We start from the raw sequence: 19,187 nt of genomic DNA, 5'->3' as shown, positions 1-19,187 counted from the left end.
ACGACACTACCTTTTTTTCTAGCCTTGACAAATACAATCTTAACCTGCTCATATCCATTCAAAATGCTACTAACATAACATTACACCTTCAATCCCAGTCAAATATGTATCCTGAAAGATTGAATTAATCTGTTTAAGATGACTGTACCTGCACAACTTAAAAAGATAGACATTTTCTGCATTTACAAAAATGAATACTAATCCTAAACGTAAAAAATTGCAAGCTTCATTACTTTTCCCCATGCAAGATTTTCCTTTCCACTTCAACAAAATATTCTGGGGGAAAATTTTGACATGTATCAGACGGGTAGCTGTGTTAGTCTGAATCTGCATAAAGAACTTGAAGTTCTGTGGCACCTTATTGCTTTTGTGGGCAAAGACTATTAATAATAATAAATATTATTTATTAGTTCCCATAATAGAAGAACTAGAGGACACCAAATGAAATTAATGAGTAGCAGGTTTAAAACTAATAAAAGAAAGTTTTTCATCACACAGCATGTAGTCAACCTGTGGAACTCCTTGCCAGAGGAGGCTGTGAAGGCTAGGACTATAACAGAGTTTAAAGAGAAGCTAGATAATTTCATGGAGGTTAGGTCCATAAAAGGCTATTAACCAGGGGATAGAAATGGTGTCGCTGGCCTCTGTTTGTCAGAGGCTGGAGAAAGATGACAGGAGACAAATCGCTTGATCATTGTCTTCGGTCCACCCTCTCCGGGGCACCTGGTGTTGGCCACTGTCGGCAGACAGGCTACTGGGCTAGATGGACCTTTGGTCTGAACTAGTATGGCCGTTCTTATGTAAAGACCCACTTCATCAGATACACATGTATTTCCAGAATATAATTAAGTTTATGGGACTACACATGTAGGGAAAGTTGTACATGTTAAGTATTTGCAGGAGTGGGCCAAAAGCATTTAAGTGGGCAGAGCATGGAAGTAGGGGACCCAGAAGAATCTTCAGGTGTGGAGACAGGAAAATATCCTTAAAAGGCTAGAATTCCACATAGTATAATAGCAACAACCACAAGACATACCACACTAATACCAACCCTGGTACCTTCCCTTGCAACAAACCCCGTTGCCAGCTTTGTCCACATATTCATTCTGCTGATTCCATTATTGGACCTAACCAAGGCTGTGTCCAGACTCAGGGGTTTTTTCGGGAAAAGTAGCCTTTTTCCGAAAAAACTTCACCTACGTCTAGACTGCAGCCGCGTTCTTTCGAAATTAAATCGAAAGAACGCGGCTTTTCTTTCAACGGCGGTAAACCTCATTTCACGAGGAAGAACGCCTTCTTTCGAAAGTGCTTCTTTCGAAAGAAGGCGTTCTTGAATGTAAATAGGGCTTCTTCGAAAGAGAGCATCCAGACTCACTGGGTGCTTTCTTTCGAAAAAGCGGCTTGCTCTTTCGAAAGTTCCGCGTGCAGTCTAGACGCTCTCTTTCGAAAGAGGCTCTTTCGAAAGAGGCTTGCAGTCTAGACATAGCCCAAGTGAGTTATAAGATCAAGAACACATATTCCTGCGCATCCAGAAATATAATTTATGCTATCATGTGCCGAAAGTGTCCGTCTGCTATGTACATTGGACAAACATCTCAGACACTTCGCCAAAGGATTAATGCCCACAAAACAGATATCAGACAAGATCACAAAGAGAAAACAGTTTCTTGCCATTTTAACCAGAAAAGACACTCTCTCAATGACTTAACCACCTGCATTCTGCTACAAAGACCTTTTACATCTGCACTTGAAAGGGAATCCTCTGAACTGTCATTCATGTTAAAATTCAACACTCTCTGAGAAGGAATGAACAAACACTCAAACTATCTTACCCATTACCAAGATAGCTTCCCCAATTATCACCTCTAATACCATTAGCTCAAAACATCCCACTCTCCCCACCTCTAATATCATCAATTCACAGACACTTACCTTCCTTCCTTCCCCCCCCCCCCCCGCTCTGAAATGTGATTTGTCCTTTTCATATGTGTTCATTTTTTTTAATTGTATCCTTTGGTATACATGGTTGTGACTATTTTCTTCCACTATTTGATCTGAGGAAGTGGGTCTGGCCCACGAAAGCTCATCATCTAATAAACCATCTTGTTAGTCTTTAAAGTGCTACATAGTCCTGTATTTTGCTTCAGCTACCCCAGACTAACACGGCTACATTTCTATCACTATTCTACATAGTATAATAGAACTAGAAGGACTCTTGAGAGGTCAAGTCCTGTCCCTTCCACAAATGATAGGACAAGCACCATTTAGACCAGTGATTCCCAAACTTTTCAGCATCACACACCCTTTTTGATTTTTGAGAAACCCTCACTTGCTCCTCCCCCAAAAAATAGCAGCAAAACTTGTTGAGGGGAAGAAAAAAAAAGGAACTGACTGGGGACAAGAAACAAAAATAGCAGCAAAACTTGGGGAGAGGGGGAGAATTGATGGGGTGGTCTGGGTTGCCTCGCACCGCACCCCACCCCCAGAATTTCTTCACGCCCCCCAGTTTGGGAACCCATGTTTTAGACCATCCCTAACAGGTGTTTATCTAACCTTTTCTTAAAATTCTCCAATGATGGAGGTTTCACAACCTCCCTAAGCAATTTATTCCAGTGTTTAAACACCCGGACAGTTAGGACATTTTTCTTAATGTCCAACCTAAGTGCAATTTTAGCCCATTGCTTCTTGTCCTATCATGAGAGGTTAAAGAGAATCATTTTTCTCCCTTCTCCTTGTAACACCTTTTTAGGTACTTGAAAGCTATGATGTCCCCTCTCAGTCTTCTCTTTTCCAGGCTTAATAATCCCAATTTGTTCAGTCTTCTCTCATAGGTCATGTTTTCTAGACCTTTAATCAGTTTTGTTGCTTTTCTCTGGACCTTCTCTAATTTGTTCACATCTTCCCTAAAATGAAACATCAGGTCAAAGCAATCTCAATCTGGTCACCAACAAATGTAGGTATCAAAGATTAATGGACATTTTTGAAAATTTAGACTTTAGTTTGTATGTCTCAGTTTCCCCATCCGTATATGGGGACACTTTCCTAGCTCATAAAATTGTTGTGAGGCTTGATGTTTTTAAAGCATGCTGAGTTCCTCACATGACAGTCACTACAGAAATGAGAAATATTCTCAGGGTGGACAAACAGATCCTACTGATAGGTCAACGCTACATGGAGCCACTACAAAATAGGGCTGATGGTGGAGATAATTCAGGTACCTGGATCATCCTATAGCAAAGAGATCTTTCAAGGGCAAGGATAACAAGATTGATCTTCAACCAAAATTTTGCTTTTAGAAAGGTGGCCATCACTGCTCCTTCAAAGGAAGTTTAACTAGAAATTTAACATCAGTGTCAGGAAAGTGTTGATATTTCAAACCAAGCGGTTTGGTGGGTGGCAATATGGTGATGGCAATCCAACAGGAATCGACTGAATCTTATTTTATTGTACCTTACTAGATCTTACTTCCCGTTACTCTGATCTGGTCACAAGAAAATCATGTGTGCCGAATTTCAAAATATTTATAAAATTTAATGGCTTCTTACAGTTTTTTGTATCCCCAATGTTTTCTGCACAATATAAGCTTTCATTTGAAACAAAATTACACTTTTAGTCTGATTGTAATGATAGCTTCATGATGTAACCAGAAAGGGCACATCTACACAGCAGAGCTAAAGACACAATAAGCTATGTAACTTGAGCTATATCACTTGCATAGCTTAAGTAAAAAAAACCTTATTTTGGCTTTTGGTCCGAGAAAGAGCACTCTTCCTCTGACTTCCCTTATTCCTTGTAAAATGAGGGTTACAGGAGTTGTAGTTAGAAGTCCTCCAGCTTGACATTGTTTAAACATTATGTCGAAATAACTGCTTGTAGTGTAGACACAGACTATGTTATTTTGGAATAATGTCAGTTATTCTGAAATAACACTACTGTGTAGATGTATCCAAAGTGTTAGGCTGTGTCTACACTGGCCACATAACCCGTAATAGCTATGGAAATGAGAGAAGTCAGAATAGGGAAATGCGCGGGGGATTTAAATATCCCCCGCGGGATTTAAATAAACATGGCCGCCGCTTTTTTCCGGCTTGGGGAAAAGCCGGAAAAGAGCGTCCAGACTGGCGCGATCCTCCGGAATAAAGCCCTATTCCAGAGGATCTCTTATTCCTACTTGCAAGTAGGAATAAGAGATCCTCCGGAATAGGGCTTTATTCCGGAGGATCGCGCCAGTCTGGACGCTCTTTTCCGGCTTTTCCCCAAGCCGGAAAAAAGCGGCGGCCATGTTTATTTAAATCCCGCGGGGGATATTTAAATCCCCCGCGCATTTCCCTATTCTGACTTCTCTCATTTCCATACCTATTACGGGTTATGTGGCCAGTGTAGACACAGCCTTATTGTGTCAAAGAAGGATGACACATTCCTCTCAACATACCATTATGTCTAAAGCCCAATTGTCAAATTTAAGTATCCATATTAACTATTTTGTTGCTAATATTCTTAACAACAAAGAATTCTTATCAGAAACATCCAGTGGGGCAGGGTACTCCCATTCATTTGAAATAACTTCAAGGAAGAACGCTACAAGACAAATTGACTTTGGCTATGTCTATACTTAAGCCAGGTCTATACTAGACTCAGAAAGTTGGCTTAAGGTGTGCAACCCCAGCTATGCAAATAATGTAGCTGAAGTCGACATACCTTAAGCCAAGCTTGGTGCCATCTTCACAGTGGAAAGTTGCGAGGAATTACACTGTGAGGAGTGCTGGTGCTGACTAGAGATGACCTCAGCATTCAATTTAGCGGGTCTTCACTAGAGCCACTAAATCAAATGCTAGAAAATTGATCTCTGGTACATAAGTATAGAAGTGGCTTTAAACTGCTACTGCAGCTGCTCCACTGTGGTGTTTCAGGGAACTCATATTACAGCAAAGCAAGGGATTCTTCCCTTGCTGTAGTTAATCCACCATCCAGAAAGGCAGTAGCTAGGGTGATTGGAAAAATTCTCCCATTGATGTTGAGCCGTCTACACCTGACATTAGGACGGCTTAACTACATTGCTCTTGGGTATGACATTCCCCTGAGTGACATAGCTGGGTTGACCTAACTTTTTATCGTAAACCTGGTGTTTGTTTTGTTTTATCGTTAATTTGTAACTTTCATCTGCCACTGCAGGGTGACCTAGTGTCCCCCTTTACTGGAGAAGAATTGATTTTGTTTACAGTGCCATGATTGATTATACTGAAACTTGGGCTTTGTCCCACTTTCATTATTATCTGCTAACAGGCCACGCTCTTCTGCTCTTTGGCCATGTGCCTCTCTGCACTATACAATATCCCACTCCTTACATTACAAGATTCAGCTATCTTAGTGCCATGCACTGCTTGCCAAATGCTATAGTAAATCATGCATGCACTGGGAGTAACAAATGAAGCATGCCAAAGCCTGGTGAAGTGATCTCAAATCGAGAAAGTGGGCTGGTAGCACATCAAGGCAGCTAAGCCCTACATTCCTCATTAAAGGTCTGGTCCAAAGTCCTTTGACATCAACAGAAAGACTCCCACTAATTTCAAAGTGCTTTGGAGAAGACCATGAAGAAGGGAAGATGTGCCAAATGGCTCTGTGTTGGGGAGGGAATCAGGAAGACTGAAGTGAAAAGAGTAGGAGAAATCGGGAAGTCAGAAACAAGCAAACAGCCTTTCCAAACTCTTCTCCTTCCGACATCATAAAACACCCAAACCCTGCCTTCCTTTCATGCACCCCCAACCCTCACCTTCCAAATCATTTCAGTTTCTGGCCCCCTCCTCCCCCACACCAAAGAAGCTCCTCTCAAATCTCAGTCCTCCTATACTCCTAATACAAATTATTTCAGCACCTGTAGAGACACTAGGGAACAGAATACTAGTGAACAGTGGCTGGGTAGTCTACCATATTATGATACCGGAGAGAAAGCCTGGCCATTAGATAATTATTTGACTAATCCTTGCTAAGACACTGTCTACAAAAATTAGGACAAGAATGAGATACACAGCATTGTCAGCTAGAGAGCACTCAGCAACATAGGGTTTTTTTTTGCATAAATTAAGTTATATTGGGAAGACTTCTATTGTGGACTAGCACGAAGAGCACAGCATAAAAAGTGACTTGCATTTGTGCAATTTACCTTGGTTTGAAACCAAGTGTTTTTATAGTACAACTGATATTAAAATAGAGGCAAAGGGCAAACAGAACTGAAAGCAAAATGACAATAAGTTTTTAACAAGAAATCTTGCTGGCTTTCATCATGATTTGAGGGAAAGTCCTGTGACAATTTTGCCAATCTTCCTCTTCAATTTCTACTGCTCATGAATACAGCATCACTATTTTCTTTCCCATATTCCTCTGTGACCTCACTGCAACAGGCATATTAGTTCTTAATTGGTGAGGGGATGTGTTGGCAGGGAGACATTACACACAACGATCACGCTGAAACAGAGTTACAGGCATGCAAGAAAATCTATTTTTGGACTCCCCCTAAATCTGAATATAGCAGTACTTTCCCACACAACTAACCATAGTTAGTCAGCCAGATCTTTCCATTTTGCACCAAACCAAGAACTGCCTTTGAATTCTCCATATTCCATACATCTTCCTTACACAAAAAGTGTCTTCTTCCTGGACATCCCTCTGAAGTATTAGCCAATTTTCTTCCTTCTATCCCCCCACAAATAGAAGCAGTTTTGAAACCCTTGAAAACATTATATACATTTAAATGAAAAGAAAATGAAATGGATCATGTTATGAAAACAAGAGGCAAACTGGAATGCAGGATGGGAGGGGGAAGAAGTATGAAAAAAGAGCCTATAGAGCTTGCATCTGTCAAGATGACAGCCTTCACATGCCTCAGTATCTTTTTTATCACCTAAATAAATTGAACCACCAACTGAAAAGAGGTCACATTGCAGACAGCGCTATGTGATTTGAGAGCTGTTATATTTCCCCTCCTCCATCAGCTCTTGACAATACTGTCAGTCTAAGGACAAACAAAGAAAGGTAAAACTTGAGGGGATTTATTAGAGACTAGTGGGGTTTTTGGTAAAGTGTTCACATATTTCCATGCGCTTACTATGCCAAATGCCACAGTATGCTGAGAATGTGCTATATGTCTTAGTGATTTTAAAAAAAATCACCCCCATAAATCTTTTTTCCTAAATGTAGCAGATTGTATGTCAGTGCAGAAAATGCTTAACAGTCTCCCCACCAAATGCAACCACAGTTCATGGCAGGAGACACGGTCTAGGAAAGAAAAAAAGTCTGCTTTCCTTTTCTAAAGAGCTTGAAATGAATTTTGCTCACAAGTAAAATGGCTCTGGTAATCTCCAACTAGCTTCCAATAAATATTGCCTTCTACAAAGATCCACCATGCAAATTGCCAGATCACAGATCTTGAAAGAAGTGACTCTTGCACCTAGCACCCACTTCTATTTTCATGAACACCATATTCTCCCACAATTTTAAAAGAGATGGAAACATGCAGCTAGGATTTTCAAGCAACTATGTCACAGGTAAAGATGGACACATACATAGCCCACTTCCTGGTTTTGAGTAAAATTATAGCCATGGCTTGTAGTGAAATACATTCAAAGTTCTGTCCATTAACTAGATCTTCAGACCAGAAGTCACTCACAACAAGGAAAACATTTAAAGTATTACAGATGTATTTTGTCCCAGCTAGGTATTCAAATACACAAATTCCAAATTGCACGTGTGCATAACTGCTGACCATACCTAGAGTAAGGACTGTCAACAGCACTGTTTTTTAAACATTTCTGATGCTGTTGTCTGAACTGGTTACAGCAAACATGGCTGTGTTTATGAAGCAGACTTCTTCAGAATCTATATATTTTAGAAATGTGCATGTCTGTACATCTGTGAGTCTGTTTGTTCAAAAACTCCTTAAAGGTAAGAGCTAGGACCACCAAATTTGGTATGCAGCTTCCTCTTATCCCAACTTAAGCCAAGGTTAGAGTTTGGTTGTGTCAGGAAAATAGGAGAGTGAACCGAGGTGACTGGAGGGGCACCCTCCTCTAAGAATGCCCCAGCCCAAGGCACCCTTTAGGGATGTGCCTGGAATGGGATTGCTTCTCATAAAACCATACAGAAGAGAGACTTATCAGGCAAGTGAAACGGGGTAACTGGGGGAGCCCTCTTCTCCAAGACTACACCACCCCAAGGCACCCCCCAGAGATTCGTAGAGGAACACTGCTGGATGTTTCCCTTCATCAGGGAATGAGGGGAAAGTGCACAGTTTGCTGCATTCCTCACTCTGGCTGAGAAGCTGGGGGTGGGGAGAGGGGAGATGAACCTGGACCTGCCCCAGCTAGGGGATATGCATCCCTCCCCCAGCTGTATCTGCTGTGACCATGGAGAGGTGCGTCTCACCTGGCTCTAAGCTGCTGCAGTGAAAGAGGGCTGGGGTTGTCCTCTCTCCCTGAGGCAGCCTCCATACTGAACCCCTCTTCCTCCCCAACCCCATCCTAGAGCAATGATCCAAATGAAGCATGTACATTTTCATTTTATTTTGCATAAAACAAATATTAATTGGGTTAAGGACCAGAGCAATACTGGGAAAATCTTCTCATAGGAGTGGCACAAATATTATGTAGGGCAACACGTTCTGTAATGTCCTAAATCACAGACAGCTAGGAAGGAGGCTGGGACAATGGAGAAAGTGCTGGAATCAGGGTGGAGGGTTGAGGAGAGGCTCAAGGCAGGGGGCTGTGGTGGAGGGTGGTGTACAAGAGAGAGGGTTGAAGAGCTAGAACAGGCTCAAGGCAGGAGGTCCCATCTGGTGGGGCTTTCTCTTCCCCTTCCCGCCACCAACAGGGGCCTTCTCTCTCCCCCCACTCCCTCCAGCCGACAGGGGACTTCTGAAAAACAAAGGACACAAAATCCTAAAAAATGTGCCGAAACAATTACAGGAAGATTGCCCCATGCCAAAAAAAGAGTCATTGGCAAGGGGAAAACACTGTTAGCTTCCATTGTTAGTAGCCAAGTTCTCAAGTTTTGTAGAGGCTCAAATCAGAGCCAATCATCCTACCAAGTCTATACTGATGGGCAAAGAAAGATGTAGTTTTCAATCATGCTATGCTACTTCAATTGAAAACCAAACTTATCTTCCCCATAAATACAGGCCTGACTACCTAAAGTTGGTTAAAGTTGTACTGAAGTCAGAGCCTATAAGATATCAATGAAAGAAGGTGCATGTTCACTGTGTACATTTTCTATTGGCTTGGCTTACGTACAAAGTTGCACTGGTTAAAATTGGTTTCACTTTGTGGGGATTATAAAATTAATTTAAACCTGACATACTGGTTAAGCTTGAAAGTAACAAGGCCAAACTACAATATAATATTTTTATATAGATTTAAGAGTGTTTTCAGAAGTTTGCCAGATTTCAACTATACCAGTTTAACTAAACTGACGCAAGTCAGTGCATAGATTACCCAGTAGATGCAATGCTATATTTCAGAGCAAAAGTGTCTTTAAAAGCTGTTCTGCACAAGCTAAAGCACCACATGTAGTCTGCCTGTAGGTTTTTTCGGGTTTGATTTATTTTTCAAAATTTAGGTATATCTGAATACACATTAACAAACTTGATTTTAACTACTTGACACCTAATTTAAACAGGGCACATAATGTTTTAAAATGAGATAGCTGGTTGTAGCCAACCATAGATAACATGTTTTTAAACATGACTTCAGCTAAAGTGACTTTACACTAAAAGCAAAATTATGCTTCAAATAACATTAGTTGCCATGTTTCCAAATAGGACTTATTTTTGAGAGGAACCTATTGTTGGCTTGCTGGCAGACCGTTTATCTGAAAAAGCTTTTCAAATGTCACCTGATGCACTGTGTCTCTTTTGAACGTATGTATTGAACACTACACTAGAAAGTTAGGTCAGCTCAGTTATGTCAGTTGGGGTTTAAAAAACATGTCCCTGCCCAGTGTAGATAAACCAACCTAAGTCTCCATGTAGACAGGCACCAGGAGGATGGATAAAATCTTCTGCTGATCTAACTCCTGCTTCTCAGTGAAGTGGATTATCTACAATGGTGGAATACCTCTCATCAGTGTAGTGGCTGCACTGAAATGCTATAGCAGTCCAGCTGCAGTGGTATAAATGTGTTTCTATAGCATTTTAACTATAGCAACAGGAAAGGTTCTGTAGTCAGTAAAGATAATTCACCTCGCTGAGAGAAGTAGTTAGGCTGATCAAAGAATCAAATCAACACAGGTAGTTAAGCCAGTGTAAGTCCGTCTCCCAGAGATGTGATAGATGTGGTTATACCAAAGTAAATTTTCAGTGAAAACCTGGCCAATATGGAAGACATCAACTCTGGCTAAGGTCTGAATGACAGCTGTTCATCTCAACAATGGGTAAACTCTAAGGTTACCAAGTGTCCGGTTTTGAACCAGACAGTCCAACAATTGAACTTTCTGTTTGGGAAACAAATTGAGAAAATATAAATGTCTGGTATTTTCTAAATAAATTGTAACGTAGGTTGTGATGTAATGTCAAGTGTGTCCAGTATTTTTGTTGAAACCATTTGGCAACCCTAGTAAACTCTGATACTTAACCACGAAGTATTTATTTATCTAGAGTTTATCTTTTGCTTATCATCATGATATCTGAACACCAGTTTAAATGTCAACATCATTAACTATTTTACTGCTGATTATTTAGCAGAAATATCCAGCTAACAATCTTCTCATGTGTGGTCGTTACCAGTGCTTTTTTTGTGACGTTACTGCCCGGAACAGCGTACCGTCACCTATTTTCCCAGCCCACAGAAAAGGAATGGGATTTCCCCCGCACATACTGGCACCTGTTTTCTTGGGGCGGCTCAGCTCCTGGCGGAAGCCTGCTCAGGACGTGCGGCATTTTTTTTTCCGGCTCCCAGCATGGTGCTGTAACTCTTAAAGGGGCTGCGGCCACATTTCGACCCCCAGAGCGGTTTTGTTTTTTGTTTTGTTTTGCTCAACAAGTTTGCCCCAGAGTACTGGCACCTTTTTTCTTACAAAAAAAAGCACTGGCTGTTACAGAAATTAAAGTTAATTTTACACTGAGCTATTTTTTAACCTTGCATTAATTAAATCCAAGACTATAGATGTTTGTTTCTTCCCTAAATATTTATAGCCTAGATCAATATGTGGCAAGTGCCCACTAGTCTTTATAAAACATATTACCAGTTAACTTCAGGTATTTAATTTGCTCAAGGTTAAATGGTCTAGTAAAGACCTGATTAAAAAGACCACACATTGAGCAAATCATGACCCCTGGTTCCAATAACTCTTTCTGCATAGCAGTTGTCCACTGTTGGGCTGGAACCAACATTGTTGGTATAGGCTAGGCACAAGTGCATTAGCCACTATGTCACTTCTTCTGCTTTCCAGAAGTTTCAAACATCAGCATTCCATGTATGGGAATTTGCAGTGGTCTCCTCAAATAAATATTGCTTTCAGATACTTATTACGGAGTTGCAGGAAACCACAGAATTTGATTTTCAGCTACAAACTATTTTACAGACATTTACAGTAGACCAACCTTCTCACTCTTTCTAATTTACCAATGAATTCTCAAGAAATACAAGACCAATAACCATTCCTATGATGAACTAAGAATCTTCAACATTATTTTGGCCAATGATTTACAGATTCCCTCCAAAACAAGACAGAGAGATAAAATAATTTGTAAACTGTTTGCAGACCTATCCTCAACTGAAACAGTAAAGGAGGGCAAAAGCTCATGATTGATTTACAATGCTCCAATTCAGTCTAATCTGAGTTTTTTGAAGGAAATGTATTAATTTGTTTCTTTGCCTGCTAAATGTCAGATTTGTGGTAGCTGCTTTGGATGGGTATACAGTGGTGAACAGATCTTTTCTACTGTGAATTGCAAACAAAACACTGTATTTACTGATCAGATATGAACCTGCATTTTGTATCAGACACAGCCAACAAAGGTAAGGCCAGACCTTAAGAAGTTAGTTGTAGAGATTTCAACTGATATTCCTTTCGCTGCAACCCACAAAATCATGCTTTCTGTTTTTATAAAACACAGTTGACATTTTCAGAGCTCAAAAACAAAAGTGTGCCTTTATTTCAAAATAAAGTTCTATATAAATGTATATGAAAACGAGGTGTGGCTCTTGCAATCACTGAAAGTTCTCAGTGTGGTATCTTATGCTGCAAAGATTGTGTACCACTGTTCTAGTGTGTTCTCCTCTCCCGTGGTTTATTTCTCTGTTGTGATGGCAATCCAAGTGCTCTTACCGAGGTCTCACAGTCCTTTGAAGGTTGCAAGGAAAGCCAGCTCTCATAGTGTATGGATTTGGATTGATGGACAGCCTTCTTTAGTATATAATATAGCTGGATCAAAAAGAAAAAGACCCAACCAATAAGATAATCTTAAATTTATAATTAATTCAGATTCTTTAGTAGTTAATCATCAAATACTATCTCCCCTCTGTATGCGTGTAATGCCTGTTGAAATTAATGGGTGTTTTGGGTACAAAAGGACTGAAAAATAAACGCATTAATTATAAACTTAAAAAACCACTGAATGCTACAAAATGTTGTTAGCAGTTTTCCTCATCATTATACCAAGGGGTGGCCTAGATTTTGCAGGGATCTAGGAAACTCCTTCCAGACACCTGTGTAGGTTTCCACCCTAGAGGTACTGGTAAAAATGTATTCTAATCAATGGTTTTTCATGGTATGCGACTGTTTTCAAAAAGGTTATAACTAGGCCACTTTGCTCTGCAAACAAATACATTTATCTGCACCATTGTTTTTAAGACTTTGATATTTCTTTTTTTTATAAACAAATCTGACTAGAGCTCTTATTGCTGCAAAATTAATCTTTGAAAAGTGAATCGAGCACAACTGAGGCAGTGGTGTCTGCAAAAGCCAGAAGATAGCTTGAAACCACAGCTCTAAGAAATGGGTAACTTGCTCTTTTTCATTTCAAGGGAATGTGTCAACAGTCTTTCTATTTTAGTACTGATCAAAGTAAAGTTTGGAAAACTACCACCTCTCCTGATAGATACCTGAAAATGAAAGCAAGTTCCTAAGAAGCAAACAGGACAGGCAGTTAGGAAATTCCATCTCTTCCACAGCCTGCTAGCACTGGAATCAGACACAAATTCAGATTGTAAGTAGATGATAAAGTTCTCGTTGATAGGATCTATATGTGTGAAGCAGGAGTGGGACTGTACAGAGTATATTGTAAAGACATGTGCCTAAACCACTACAGCAGGGGTGGGGAACTTCAGGGCGGGGAAGGATGCGGCCACTCCCCCCCGGCTTGCCTGGATTTGGCCCCAAGGCTCAGAGCACCCCCAGCGTTGGGGAGTCTGTGCTGGTGCTCCAGCCCTTCTGCTGCCCCACCATAGAGCTGAAGCACACAAAATCTACTAGCCTGCCCCCACCCCAGGCTATGGTGTGGGAGAGAAATATGGGGGGAGGGGTCTTTCTCCTTCTCAGTCGAGGGCCATGTCAGTAAGGATTTTTTTTTTTTTTTTAAACTTCTCACTTGTGTGGTGTGCAGCCCCTGGCTGATTTTTCTGTGAGTCAGCAGCCCCCAACCCAAAAAAGGTTCCCCATCTCTGCACTACAGACTTGTGTGCCAATGGTTTCATTGTGACTTAGATGACTATGGCTACGTCTACACTGCACAGTTATTTTGGAATAAGCTATTTTGGAATAATTATTCCGAAATAGCTTATTTCGAAATAGCACGTCTACATTAGGGAAGCCTGCCTCAGACTAATTTTGAGGCTTCCCTGCAGTGCAGATGTGCTATCTCGATTTAGAGCCCAGGAGGAATAACTTAGAATGACCCTGGTGAGGGGCTACTTCAAAATAGCAGCAGTGGAATGTCTACACATGCCTTATTTTGAAATAGCTATTTTGGAATAAGCGTTATTCTTTGCAGAATGAGGTTTACAGAAGCCAGAATAAACCATCCGTTATTTTGAAATTATTTCAAAATAACAGAATTGCTGTGTAGATGCCTGCATAGTTATTTTGGAATAACAGCCATTATTTCAAAATAATTTTGCTGTGTAGATATACCCTATATGTCCTGTTTATATACAACTAACTATTCATTAGAAAATTAATTTAAAGAAATTTGAACATTATTACTCCAATTAGCAAGAATTCCTTTTAAAATCTGCCCTGTAGCTTTGTACAATAACTTTGCATATATATTCCAGCTAGTTTCTTTGAAAATCTGAAGTTCTGAAGCTACTATTACATGCCCACATAAATTGCTTTGGGAAAGCAATTTTGAAAAGGCTTTTTATTGACTAGGATTAAAAACTGGTCAGGTTAAGTCACAGTTCTATACAGAGAAACATTCTATTGAAAATGTATCAAGTACAGGTTGGACCTCCCTGGTCCGGCACCCTTGGGAGCTTGAGCCGTTCCAGACCAGGGAGTTTGCTGGACCAGGGAAGGTTAATGCTTTCCCACTGGCTGCCCCGCTGCCAGCTCGTCCCCCTGGAGCTCCCAAGGCTGGGGTTCCCTGCCCTGCCAAAGCTGTACTGGCTGAGGCTCCCCACCCTGCTGCCTTTCTACTGCGCAGGGGATTCCCAGCCAGGGCTGCCTAGCCGCCTTTGCCCAGCCGCTGCCAGCCCCGCTGACTCTGGAGGTTACCGGAGGGTCCTGGCTGGGGCTGCCCAGCTGCTACCAAGTCCACTACCTCCAGTGGCTCCTCGGGGTTTCCTAGCCCTGGGCCACCCAGGCACCAGTGGCCCCGCTGCTGTGGCCTGGCCCTGATGTTGCTGGGGATTTCCTGGGGTTCTCCAGCTGGGGCTGCCAAGCCAGCCATGCTGCCACTGAGGCTTCCTCTGCTGGGGCTGGGACTGCCTGGCCCCGCTGCTGCCGGGGGTTTCCTGGTCACGACTGCTCAGCTATCCCAGCCCTGCTGCAGGGGGATTTCCGGGATTCTCTGGCCACTGCTGGTCCTGCTGCCAAGAGCTTTCTGGCTGCCTGACTCCACTGACACCAGGGGTTCCCTGACCAGGGCAGAGGCTCCCCGAAGCCATCTGGCCCAGCTGACACCAGGGTTCCCCTGCCCAGCCGCTGCTGGGCCAGCCGAGATTCTGGAGACCCTAAGTTCTCCAGGCTGACTCCCGCTCCTGGGGCTCTTTGGTCCAGCAACATCTGTGGCCTTGCTGGACCACAGATGTTGCCAGACCAGAGTCCTGGATTTGGGAGGTTCAACCTGTATTCTAAAACACTGGAGAAAAAACATTTGTTGTAGAGATGCATATACAATTCATAATGAGCAAAACTTTTATTATAAAGTTAGCCTTCACTCTACAAGGAGTACATAAAAAGAGTAAATACTAAAGCTGCATTTCCATTTCCATCTGAATACACAGTTCTGTTGAAACTGAAAAGCTTCATGAAATCGAGCCAATTTTGCTGGAATTTAATTTTGGAAGAAAACCAAAACCAAAAGTCCTGGCAATGTCAAAACATCCAGTTTTGACATTTTTTAAATTAAATATCTTTTGAGATTCAAAATGCATTTTTATTTCTAATTTTTACTTTTTTGTTAAACAATAGAAAAAAAATTAAAAATAGGAAATGAAATACAATATTTTAGTTTTGTCAAAACCAAATATTTTGATCAATCCAAAACAAATATTTTTTCTGATAAATTTCCCTTCATGGAAAATTTCAGTTTTGTTTCCTATTCAGAATAAAGCCAGATTAAAGATCTTGAAACCCTTCCTGAAATGGAATTTATATAATCTGCACAGCACTAGTTCACATCCTACACAACACTCTCTCTTGGTGCCAACTATCTGACAATTTTGAGATGTTTGACATGACTTCCAAAAGGACAAAAGTGATCAATCAATAGTCTTCCAAACAAATGCCCCAGTCATAAATTGTGATTTAAGTCTATGGAGCTGCATACATGTACAGCATGAATCAATGGAGCTCAGCAAGACACTGGCTTCAAAAAAGCCTAAAACATTAACTATCCCCCACCTTAATAACCAAGCAAACCAAAAACAACTAATTGTATTTAAAATCTGAGAGTATAAAAATCAAAGAGATTATTGGTTTCCAGCTTGCCTCTGTAACATTTTCTATAGTAAACATACATTTTGAAAGCTGCATTTCTTGCAGCTGCTCCTGTACTTCACATTTTCACCACCCTATTACTGTTCACACTTTCTAAAAACAAAACATGATGGGATTGCTTTCAGGGAGGTTCAATCCACCAATGAACCAGCCTATACTTGCCCAATAAAGTAAACAAATATTTACAGACAACACAATACAGCAGTGCAGTGGTTCCTTATTCTAAATTCTATAATAATAGGCCTTTTGGTTTCTTCCAGGTATCTCAAGAGGTTTTAGTGAGTCTGAAAGGTATCTTTAAAATGTGTCTGTCTCTTTTTAAATATGACCAACTTCTGCTGTTCCCAACCATAAATCCAGAGTAACTGTATTGATTTAAAGGGAATAACCAGTGTAACAGAACTGAATTAGTCCAATATTTTATTATTTTAGAGATGTTTGTTTTAAGAGTATAAAAAGAAACCTTTGAAAAAAATTAATTTTAAACAAACTGCTTGTGAGTAAAGATCATTTGTGGTCATTCTGAAAGCATGACTTAGGGAAACTAGACACACACATAGGATATGAATATAGGATATGAAATCCACGATAGATAATAACATCACTGAAAGTATAAATGTAATGCACTGCTTATTTTCAGTCATAATTCCAGAGACAGGCAGTTTATGCATGTAAAACCAGAACTATTTACAGAGCATGTTTCTCTTGTCATCTCTGCCCAAAGATAAATCTTAAGGACTCAGGTACTGTAAACATTTCAGACTTTTTTTTAAAAAAGATTTCAATGGGATGCTTGTAAAAAAATGAAAAGTGATTATTTATGAGTAAGAATTTAAACATCAGATTCTATGCCAAACTTTTTAAAGGAATTCCAAACCCACATAATAATAGTGGGATCACATTTCTTATAATGACGTAATATTTATATAGCAGTAGCACCCATTGGGAACACATTGCACTAGGCACTGAAAAAAACTCTGGGCTTGTCTTGACTGCAAAGTTAACTAGAGTTATAACTCAGTTTAGCCCCTATCTCAACTCCCATCCACATACAAAAACCCTTAACTTGAGTGCAGTGATATTTTTAACGTAAGTTTATCACGAACTGGGCCAGGAGAGGATATAAGATAAAACGTGTGCGCGCCAAAGGCATCAGCTTGTCACACAATCAAATGCACAGCAGATGCACACTAGCATTATTACCCCTTCCCCTAAGCCTCCTGTTGGCCAAGGAAAGACAGACTAGTTCTTCCAAAACATGCTGCAAAACAATTTGTAGTGCACTCAAGAGAAACGTGGGATATGCTCCCAGAAGTTTTACTGGCTTTACTGTAACTCACAAGTGACTACAGCCTCAGTATGGACAGAGCTGCTTGTGCACTGCACAAAATAACACTGTTATTTTGCAGTGTTGCACTTTATCAAGGCTTATTTGAAAGGAGTGACTTGTGTGTAGCTAATGTAATTCTGCAGTGAAAATATATCCACAATGACCAAAGGGTTTATCTTTCTAAAAAATGTTCAGATCACCTGAACCTGATGCAGAGGTGAAAGTAAATTAAATTTCTTACAGGTACTGATGTATTACCCTTCCTCCCCCAAAAAGGAGATCAGGGCAGAGATTGGAGATATGTGTGATATGACCATACTTGTAAGAATTGCAGGGTGTGGAGTCAAGACAGGAGGCTGGAATGTGCAGGAGTCAGGGTTGGGGGTGTGAGGAAGGGCTCAGGGCAGAGGGTTGGGGTGTGTGGAAGGGAATAGAGGGAAACAAGAGCACTCATGGTTCACTCACTTCTCTGCGCCCTCCTCGCACCAGCCAGGAGGGAGAGGAAAGCAGAGATGCTGTGTGTATTCCTCTTGCTCCCTGAGAGTGATGGAAGAACAGCAAGCAACAAGCAGCATTGGTAGGAATGGTGTGTGCATGTGTATGTGTGGGGGGGGGGGGGAGGGGAGAGAAGGTTCAGACCCTCCTGCCTTCCCTAAAGGGCATCCTAGATAGGGATGTACATGGTTAACTGGTTGCCTGACCTGGCCAGAGAAGCCCCCTGCCCACAGAGGAGAGACCAGGATCATCACACCATACCATGATCAGGGGAGTACAGGCAGTCCCCGGGTTACGTACAAGATAGGGACTGTAGGTTTGTTCTTAAGTTGAATCTGTAAGTAAGTCGGAACTGGCGTCCAGATTCAGCCGCTGCTGAAACTGACCGCCAGTTCTGACTTACATACAGAATCATCTTAAGAACCCCAAGCGTCCCCAAGTCAGCTGCTGCTGAAACTGATCAGCAGCTGATTCCAGGAAGCCCGGGGCAGAGCAACTCTGCCTCAGGCTTCCTGTAGTCAGCGCTGGTCAGTTTCAGCAGCAGCTGACTTGGGGACGCCTGGGGCAGAGCAGCTGGGGTGCTGCTGGGTTGCTCCAGTAGCGCCGCTCCTCGGTGCTACTGGACCAACCCAGCAGCACCCCATCTGCTCTGCCCCAGGGTCCAAAACAAAAGCCTGGTCTGCTGGGGGGGGGGGGGGGGGCACACTAGCTGCGCCCCCCCCCCCCCCCGAGCAGACCAGGGACACGGGGAGCAGAGCTGCAGCGGCAGCGGGGTGCCGCGCCTCTGAGGCTTTGCTCTGGCAAAGTCTCAGAGGCGCGGGACCCCGCCACGGCTGCAGCTTCAGTCCCGGTGCCTGTGGTCTGCTGGGGACGGTCCCCAGCAGACCACAGGCACCCGGACTGAAACCGCATCCGCGGGGGGGGGGGGGGGGGCCGCGGGGAACCGCCGCTGCTGCCGCTTCAGTCCCGGTGCCTGTGGTCTGCTGGGGACAGTCCCCAGCAGACCACAGGCACCGGGACTGAAGCGGCAGCAGCAGCGGTTCCCCGCGCTTCTGAGGCTTTGCTCTGGCAAAGCCTCAGAAGCGCGGGAACCCGCCCGGTGCCCCTGGTCTGCTGGAGACGGTCTCCAGCAGACATGGGGCACCGGAGCAGCTTACGAACGGGGCTTTCTCGCCCCGGAGCTCGCAGGTAGCAATCCGCCACCTCGACCTCC

At 42.2% G+C, this 19,187-nt stretch overlaps 1 protein-coding gene across 5 annotated transcripts in view; it reads right to left on the bottom strand.

Annotated features, from left to right (window-relative positions):
• Positions 1 to 19,187, bottom strand: part of UNK (unk zinc finger) — an 88,567-nt gene that overhangs the window by 63,610 nt on the left and 5,770 nt on the right. The window contains exon 1 of one of the 5 annotated variants that reach the window (XM_089771936.1): positions 12,316 to 15,506. The exons of the other annotated variants lie outside the window; for them this stretch is intronic. Coding sequence (XP_089628062.1) covers positions 12,316 to 12,362 — 47 coding nt within the window. The 5' untranslated portion in view covers positions 12,363 to 15,506. Of the gene's footprint in view, positions 1 to 12,315; positions 15,507 to 19,187 lie in introns of those variants that run through there. 5 annotated transcript variants of the gene reach the window in all.

This window comes from Pelodiscus sinensis, chromosome 20, assembly GCF_052426305.1.
Source record: "Pelodiscus sinensis isolate ZL-2025 chromosome 20, ASM5242630v1, whole genome shotgun sequence".
Lineage (NCBI taxonomy): Eukaryota > Metazoa > Chordata > Testudines > Trionychidae > Pelodiscus > Pelodiscus sinensis.
The sequence above is the reverse complement of the archived record's forward strand: the minus strand, read 5'-3'. Positions and strand labels throughout refer to the sequence as shown.